At 45.2% G+C, this 9,468-nt stretch overlaps 1 protein-coding gene across 1 annotated transcript; it reads left to right on the forward strand.

Annotated features, from left to right (window-relative positions):
* The first annotated feature begins 8,740 nt into the window (after positions 1–8,740).
* On the forward strand, positions 8,741–9,251 carry LOC127032785 (claw keratin-like). The gene has a single exon (XM_050920379.1). It carries the CDS (start codon positions 8,757–8,759, stop codon positions 9,249–9,251), a length of 495 nt encoding a protein of 164 aa, XP_050776336.1. The 5' UTR covers positions 8,741–8,756.
* Positions 9,252–9,468: the final 217 nt, after the last annotated feature.

The following is a 9,468-nucleotide window of genomic DNA, read 5'->3' on the forward strand; positions in this document are numbered from 1 at the left end:
GTATAAATATGCTGAAAATAGCCTATCGCCAAAATTGGCCTGACCTCCTCCCCAAACAGACGCAACTCTTCAAAAGAACCCACTGGCAAAGACGAAAGTCAGTGCACCTGCTTGACACCTCCTTTGCATTAACTTTGCAATGCTGGAGATGAGCTGAGAAGATTTAGGGCAATGGGGCAGAAATGGTTCAGCATCATATTGAGATTTTGAATTTCATTGCACCAATAAAACTCAGTTAAATTAATCTTCTCATTCTATACCCTCATGTGTTTATCAGTTGGTCAGTGGCAATGTCCATTCCTTGGTCAAATGACATGAACAAAAGTTGATTTCACAAGGATGTTGCCAACACGCCTGACTGAGTCTGCTCTGCCCATATAGACAAATTACAGTACGCCAACGTCATCTGCAGGAGTCAGGAATCTCATGTGTGATATGAAGAGATTCGTGCCCAGACCATTCATTCCGTATACGAATCTCATGGTTTTTGAGGTAACTGTGACTCACTACACTCCATATTAACAGTCTTGTATAAAATCCCCCGAAATTACCATGACTCAATATTGCAAAAACTGCAGATAAAAAAAAGTACATTTCCCACTATATTTTTCTTCAATATTTTTATGGCTCTCAGTTCCCAGAAGATGAACATTTTACACTAATCAATTTTTTGATTTGACAACACAAAAGTAAAATTTTAGCCAGACCTTCCTGCCTGTTTAAGGACATGATACAATACTCAGGAGAGGAGGGGAGATTTAGCCATCTGGCTATGGGTTTTGTGTAAAAGCAATACAGCTCTACTCTTCAATATCAGACCCTACTCATGGACCCCTGCTTGGAATGGAAGAACATAGGCATTGTTACAGAAGATCAGGCCCCTCTCCCACAGTGGTCAGTACCAGATGCTTCACAGGGAGGTGCAAGAAACCAGGCAGAGCATAGTTCTTCTGGGATCACCTGCCCATAGAGGAACTTTTATTCTATCCCCTGTCAATCAGATCTGTCTCCAGTATTGCATGGTACCCTGGAGCACAAGAGTTTATACCCTTGCCAAACTTGAAGAAATGCAGCAAATCCATCTCAGTCTCCATTTGCTCCAGAGTGCTGCAAGCACCATTCTGTGTGCGTCCCCAGCAGACATGTCTCAACTCCTCCTTCTCCTTTGAGACATACCAGGATCAATAACGAATTTAAGGCTGCAGCATAAAAGATCTAAACTGGAGTGGAATAAGCCTTTTGATATTAAGCAATGAGTCTTTCGCCACCAGATCACAAGCTTTGTTGAGAACAAATGCCCAAATATCGCCAAGGTTCCTCTCCAAAATATCTACTTAATTCTTTTCTTTTCAACTGCTAGCTCTGAGCCTTTGTATTCCAGTGAGAGGATCTCATGGAAGACTAAAACTTAACAGAACGGAGGCTGGGCTAAATCAGGAACTATTCCAATGATCTTGCTCGCTGAAGCAGCTAAGCCAACCTCTTTCCAAAGGAACCATTGATTTTAGATGCCTGATAAGAGAGGCTACAGGTCCATTTTTCTGAAGTGCTGAGTACTCAACACTCTCATTGAAGCAAACCGGAACTGCTCATGCTCAAGATTTCTTGATAATGGGCCACAAGATTTCTTGAGTTGTGCACCACATTGGGGGTATCCAAACCTGGAGGACACTTTTGGCCAAGAGATGTGGAAGCCTTTTGTAATAGGAAGAGATAACGAATGGAAAAGAAATTAAACCTGAAGACCACTAGTAGGAGGTAGGACATATTTGAATTTGAAATAAAGTGGAGTCAAAAATTGTCAAATAATAATAAAAAAAAATGAAAAAGAATCAGAGTAGCAGAACCACATTTCCATGGTTTCATGAAGGGCCATAACCTATCCCTAGCTTCAAAGTGCTGTATTTCTCATACAGTTCTCTTACTTTTTTATTACACTTGTAGAGTTTGACAATCAAGTCTGTCTGCCATCATTTTTAATTACTTATTTCACTCTGGTTAGACCCTGGCTGTGCTGCAGGGACGCTGCGGGTCGGACACTTGCTCTGGCGCTTCCCACACGCCCTCAGGCTCCAGGTGGCAGGACCCTTCTTCCCAGCATCAGGCCCCCGTCAGTGTCATGATCCCCATCTTGGCTGGTGGCATCTCCCTGTGCTGGACCCTCTGCCCAGGGTCCCCCCCACTCACCCAGTTGCTCACCACACCCGGCTCCGGACGGCTCCAGCCCAAGTCCCAGCTCCACTCTGCCCCAGCCTGGCTGCGGCTCTGCCTCCAGCTCAGCTCTGCTCTCTGGGCTGCTCCTCTGGCCCCTCAGGCTGCTGCGGCTCCGCTCAGCTCAGCTCTGGCTGCTGCTCTCACCTTAGCTGGGCCCACGCTGGCTGAGGCAGCTCCAGCTCACACGGAGGATGGAACTTCACATTCCTGACTCTCACATTGGCCTGCCTGCCCTGTCAATCAGGCTGTCCTGCAGGAGTTAGTTTCAGGATCCTGATTTCTCTTTGGTCCTTCCCCTTTCTGTTGATACTGGGAGAGGGCCATGAAAAATACCTGCTGAGCTTTAGTAAGGGGCCAACAGTCCCCTGACATCTACTGACAGACACCCAAGTTCAGTCCAGCATTGCAAGATGATGCTTTGGTTTGTAAACCTCAGAGAGTCACCAACACTTGCTGATGAATAAACAAAAATGGGTTTTTTTAAATCAAATCAAAACAAATCAAAACCCCTATCTTCTCTCCTGGTGTAAATCTGCTCTGTTCCATTGGCTTCACTGGAGCTACAGTAAATTAGAGCAGATGAGGCTCTGCACCTAGAATTACTTCTGCACACGAGAACGTAGCAGTTGCCAGGCTGGAAGAGACGAGTGGCCCATCTAATGCAGTATCCTGTCTCAATCAGTATTACTCACCGGCTGCTTCAGAAGACTGCAGAAGAACAATGAATTAGTTCTTTATGGAGGAAACTTGGGCAGTTTCTTCATAAGCCCTAAATGAAAAATTGGAGGTGAGATTTTTCAGATTTCCCAAAGGGATTTGAATGCTCAAGTTCTGACTAAAGTTAATAGGCTCTAGTGTCCCCAATGCATGTCTTGCTCTGAAAATCCAGGCCTTCACTTCTAACGCATGAAAATACCAAGGCCTGCACCTCGATAAGAGAAAAAAATGGACACCTCCCCCAAACCTTTATACTCTTCAGAATCACAGAGTGTCTGTGCAATATTCAGTCCTAAATTAGTGCGTGTTAGGAGCAGTGGTGAGCATGGGAATGAGTAATCACTATGACTGGATTTATTGCTGACTCTACCACTTGCTCCCTGTGTAACCTTGACCTTAATGTGCCTGTTCACCTCAACATAAACCAGATCGAATAATGATATTATGCTTGATGATCAGAGGGTTCCTCAAATCAAAGGACTTCAAAGCACAAAGTTGTGGGTGTACACAGGATTGTATTATTTTAATAGCAGATTTTTTTTTGTGGGATTACATGCTCCCAAATTATGGATTAGGATTCAAGGGTTCTCACAACAATTTTTTTGGTGGCCTTCACCAAAAGCCTGCCCTGGGAGGGTGGGTTGGGAACACACGGGCTGCTTGCAGAGTCCCAGGCTCCCCGTGTCCCATCCAGGCAGGAGCCAGAGAGCAGCCCGGCCACCAGATGCTGCACCCTCCTCCACCAACAAGAACTGCCTCACATGCCATGGACACTGGCCCCACATCTCCAGAGATGCTGCCCGGAGCCCCCGAGTAGGCTGTGAGGATGCCACTGCAAACACCAATGCGGTGCATCTCGCTGCCTTTGGTAACAGCTACTCAGCAGGAACGGGTTGGCACTGCCAGAAGGGGCTCCTGCTTTGCACCCCCACAATCCCACCCATGCTTTTGACGCTGACATAGCTACAAAAATATCCGCTGGTGGCCTCATTAGCGAAACACTGGAGTAAATGAATGTTACAAGTCCATGTTAAGGTTTTTGATGTCAAATCAATAGTCAGTGGATGATTCCCAGGCTCTGAATTTGGGGCTGTTTGATTTTCATTCAATAAAGCTTTGAATTTCCCTTTCTTTAGTAAACGTTCCTTTACAAAGCTCAAGAGGCAGATACTGAGCCAGTGGATGTCATTAAAGTTCCCTAGACTTCAGTGATGTTCTGTGTCTTACAACTGAGGGAAGCCATTTAATGCTGCTCGGGTTAGATGAAATCCTGGTGGGAGTGTATTTTCCACTTCAAAAATTGTTCTCATTGTGGCTGAAAACCTTTGTGTGGGAAACGGGTCTTGCAGAATGCACTGGGATGGTCAGAATTGCAATTAATCTAGTCTCATCCCACAGCTTCTTAACTGTCAGAATGCCCTAGGTCTTTCTTGTGCTTCTCCTTTTCTTCACATCTGAAGTCTCTCACAAGACTCAGTTCCCTTGGCTACTCATGGGTGGAGATGCAGTACTTGATGTTTCCCATTGATTTCCCTATACGTTGACTTTGAGTATGGGTGGCGGGTTGCATAGGCAGGGGGAGGTGTTGCCACTCCCTACGTGCAGTTGCTGCTTCAGTCCTCCCAGCTCCAAGTCCAGCTCCCTACTGATCTGGGGCTGGGGCTGCTCCCACCTGTCTTCCTGCACTCCGGGACTGGGGAGGCTGGGGCTGCTCACCATCCGACCTTCCGTGTTCTGGGCTGGGGCTGCTTGCCATCTGCCCTTCCACGCTCCGTGGCTGGGACCGCGCACTGCCCACCTTTCCCGCCTCCAGCTAGGGAGGCTGAGGCCACACACTGCTGCCCTCCCGGATATCCTTTGGGTCTGAGGGGCTAGCCGAAGAACTCGGTCAGTGGCCGCAGTGGTGAGGGTTGGCTCTCGGCTTGGGGAGGGCGGGAATTGGCTCCCGCAGGGCCTCAGGAGGAAATGGAGGACCCTTGACGGAAGGGGTGGGGTAGGGGGTAGCCTCTCCCAGTCAAAGGTTCAGGCATCCTCCCTGCCTCTGAGCACCAGGAGGTTGAGGTATCGAGTATGGATAGAGAGATGAATTCCCAACAGAGAGATGCATTCCCAATAAGGTTTCTTTAACCTGGGCTAGCTAAAATGCATTCCTTCAACTAGAAGTTGATGAAACTGATCCCTTTTATATTGGTTCAGTATCTACCCTTACACTTCAAAATATATATAAAAGGGAAATGCAAAAGTACGTGGAATAAAAATCAAAAAGCCCCAATTTCAAAGGCTGGGAATCCCAAACTGAGCACTGGAGTGACACCTGAGACCTTGACACGCATTTTTAAAATGAATCTAAACTTCAGTGTTGGAAGATCTAATCCCAGTAAAAAGTTATTACTACTTTAGTAATTCATCTCTTGGGCTGCATAACACTTGATGAGTGTTTGTGAAGTGCTCTGAAATGCTTAGATCGGAGGAAGACTCAGATAATCCACCCTGAAAGTTACAATTATACCTGTTTGCCACAGAGCTAAATCAAGGCACATTCAGGTGAAGGTCAGACAGAGAGTTATTGGCAGAGTCAGAAATATACCCCAACTTAATATTTACAAGGCTACTGCACCTTTGGAAAATTGACATTGTAATTCCTTTGGAGAGGTATTACCTCAAGTATAAAAAAACCACAGTTAAAGTGGATCACATTAGCCAGTTTTTTGTTGTTGATGCTGAGATTCAAGGATGCAAACATTTTTCAACCATACATATTACTAACCTTGTCTTGTAACACAGTGTAACAGGGATCAACCTAGATTTCAGTCTGTGCCAGGATGTGTCAGAAGTATTGGGTCGTATTTCTGTTTCTGCAACTGACCCCAGGTGCCCTTCACCTCAACCTGCCTCTTTTTCTAGGCCCATCAAACAGACAGAGTAAGGATGTTAAGGCTGGAAGTTCTTCAGTATCCTCACAACTCAAGATTTCAAAGTCCTTCACGAACACTCGCTGGTGTTTCACACATGCAAAGGGTTGTAGTCAATACATTGTTGTGGGGATTAGATGCCTCTGCACTGAGTCATACAGTCACTTTATACAAAATGGAGGCCAAGGTCTCTCATGTCATTCCCTTAATCAGGTCATGATTTAAGGCCACACAACTTGGGGCTATTTCATTTTCATTCAAATGTAGTTTTGAATTTGGTATTTCTTGAAAACTGTGTGGAATAGACTGGCCCAGTCCAGTTGCTAGCAGCTTCAAGGAATTGACAGTCAGGCAGTGCTCTGATGCTGAAGTGGTGATCGGACCCTCACTGGTTCCTGTGACCCTCTCAGGACCAATTCTCCAAATTTCCCTCTGGAGAGCCAAGTGGGACCATAGGAGCCACTGTGGTCAGAGCTGGTTTTGGGGGCTCATTGGCTTTTTGATGGATTTTTTTAAATTGGAAAATGAAGGTGCTCTCTTGATGTAAATCAGCTCGGTTGCTGAGGGCCTTAAAATCAAAGCAAAACACTTCTGCCCTCTTCCTTGGATATGGAACCCACTCGTGGGGATATTTTTTACATGTGAAACAACATTCTGGTTCAGGCAGGAATGTTTTCTGCAACATGCCCTTTGGCTGGTCAGACTTTATGTCAAATCTCATCCCACAGCCATCTCCTCCTTCACCAAGATGTGTCATTTTCCTCTCTCCTGGGTTTCCTGGTGGGCTCAGTCAGCTGCATTGTCTTACAAGACTTCAGTTTCGTGGCTGCTCATGAATGGAAAGATGGTTTCTAGTAGAGTAGAGGTTCCAAGACAACTCAAAGCCTTTCTGAAAAAGAGCACTGCTTCCTTTCACTCTTCGCCATCCCTCCCATTGACCCATGAGCAAATCTGCTCTAGGAAGCCTTTTGAAATAGCACTGGTGACCCAAGTGGAGGTCGAGTGTTAGGTCACATTTTATTCACCATAGGTAAGATTCACCCCTGGCCAGACGGCCATCACAAAGTCCACTTAAGTCCCTGCTAAGACCAAGTTTGAAAGTTTAAAATGGGACTAACATTGTTCATAGAACTATCCCCCTGCCAAAGGGTGAAGTTCAGTCTTAAAGTCTTGACAGGAAACATATTGGAGGCAATGAATGATTCCTATTGATTTCAAAGGGAATTGGATCGCAAATGCTCAGAATGTAAGTGGTTAGAATGGAGAAAAATGGTTCCCTGCTTCCTAGCATGTTTAGAGTGAACCGCCTCATGTCCCTGAACCATGACCAACATGCACTGAAAGGACCACATTGGATTCCTTTCATGATACCCACTTGCTCTACCGATGCTGCTCAGAATCACCTTGACACTAATTCTCATTGCAGAACCTATAAAGTCAGTAAAATGACACAAGGAATGCAGTTGGCCAGTGCAATTTTAAGATGAAAGATGAAGAGTCCAACGTGCATGTCACGCCCTCTGATGCTGAGATTAGCCCAATAATCACCAACGCTGAGGAAAACAGTTCCATACAAAGAAGGATTTAGAAAGGCAATCAAGATTGTTTGGTAACTAATTAGGACCTCCTCTACAAACAGCATCTCAGATCCTCCAGGGAGCCCTAGGAACTGTATAAAAGTGTTCTCAACTCAGCACTCTTCTAAACACTTCTTCAGACTTCATCTCCTTGGTGAACAGGGTAAGTCCAGTTCCACTCAATCTCTTTCTAACCCCAGATATTTCACAGTAGGACCTTTTTTTAATTTAAGGTAGACTCTTGCATGTACTGCCTGTGATTTTTATTTATTTATTAATTATATTTGTTTTTATATATATAATATCTATATTATATGTATATGTATTATTATTATTAATTATACAACTATTTTTATTTTATTTATTTATTTTTATCTATTGTGTGTCATTATTCAGTTGTAGGCACTGCTGGATTTATGATTTGAAGCTAAAGGAGAGCTTTTAAGAACAACATATACAATTGGGAAACATATTTCCTATTAACTGGAAAAAGAATTGAGGCTTTTAAACTTTAGAAAGTCCCTTTATAACTTTTCAGTTAGATGGATTAGAAAGAAACTTTTCCAGGTTAGTCCAAAAAGAGCCATTTCAGTGCTCATCTATTTTATTCTGAAGTAGCTGTTACTCCTCACTATTGGAGACACGAGAATGGATGAAGCTGACAAGTGGTGTGCTCCAGTCGAGCAATTCCTATGTTCTCCTGAGCAGAAATAACCATTGAAGGTGCTTCCCCTCAGATGGTGTAATTTTATGTCGCTCCATGGAAGTCAGTGGACCTGAAACCATTTTTCCCCAGCTGAGGAGTTTGTCTTTAGTGATTTGTGTGGAGAAAAGTACAGTTTCTGTTTATTCATGAGCAAGTTTTGGTGACTCCCAAGGTTTGGAAAATCAAAGAGTCACAGTGTGGTAGCAGACTCAACTGCTTTGCATGCAGAGGTTAAATCGTCAAACGAAAAGAAGTGATTACCATGGTCCCAGACATGTTATCTTTAAGAAATGTCTAAAATGGTCCCAGAATCACAGGTGTCCATCATGGAAATAGTTACACTTATTCTAGTTGGTGTTTTTCAGACAAAGTCATTGAGAGGGGATCAAAGTGGCCAGTTGGGAGGGACATTTACCGCAAGTGGACAAGAGGCATAGAAAGAGAAATAGGAACAAATACATGACCACACACAAAGAGACTAAGTCTGCTTCTCCTCTCTGTCTTAGTCCCTATGCAGAGCTCACTACAGTTGTAACCGAGCTTTGAAGCCTTTCTTCCACCAGCACTTGTACCCCTTCTCTTTACTCTAGTCCCTGTTGTGTGTTGCAGGTTTACCTCCATCCAAGAAAGATGACTTTCTCCAGCCTGTGCTATCCAGAATGCGGGGTGGCCCGGCCTAGTCCAGTTACTGGCAGCTCCAATGAGCCATGCGTTAGGCAGTGCCCTGACTCCGAAGTGGTGATCAGACCCTCACCGGTTGTTGTGACCATCCCCGGACCAATTCTCAGCAATTTCCCTCAGCAGAGTGAAGTGGCCGCTGTAGGAGCACCTGCGGTCGGAGCTGGTTTCGGAGGCTCATTCGGTTTGGGGGGATTGTACGGCTATGGAGGCCATTACGGAGGATTGTATGGTCTAGGGAGATTAGGTGGTTACGGGGGCCTTTACGGTTACAGGGGATTATTGGGCCATGGGGGATACTATGGTTACCCAGGCCCTTATGGTTATGAAGGATTGTTGGGCTATGGGGGACACTGCAGTTACCCAGGCCTTTATGGTTATGGTGGATTATGTGGTTCTGGGGTGTCTTGCCATAGGTACCTCAGTGGAAGCTATGGGCCATGTTAAACCTGCCAGGAATATTCGTGGAAGAAGGAAGAATCGGGAAATGAACAGCAAGATACAGATTCACCCCTGATCTTTTGGGCATGGCTTTCAGAAGTGCTGGGCAAACAGGGCTCCAGTTGAACTCAGTGGGAGCTGTGTGTGCTCAGCACCTTGGGCTGACAGCCGTGCTGCATTTCTAATGTTACGCTTTAGGACTCTTTCTGCCGAGGCTTTCCCA

The sequence above is a fragment of the Gopherus flavomarginatus genome, chromosome 1 (genome assembly GCF_025201925.1).
Source record: "Gopherus flavomarginatus isolate rGopFla2 chromosome 1, rGopFla2.mat.asm, whole genome shotgun sequence".
NCBI classification, from domain to species: domain Eukaryota; kingdom Metazoa; phylum Chordata; order Testudines; family Testudinidae; genus Gopherus; species Gopherus flavomarginatus.

What these genes read in the sequence shown, in the direction of transcription:
- LOC127032785 (XM_050920379.1), top strand. Translation starts at nt 8,757, where the DNA reads ATGACTTTCTCCAGCCTGTGCTATCCAGAATGCGGGGTGGCCCGGCCT.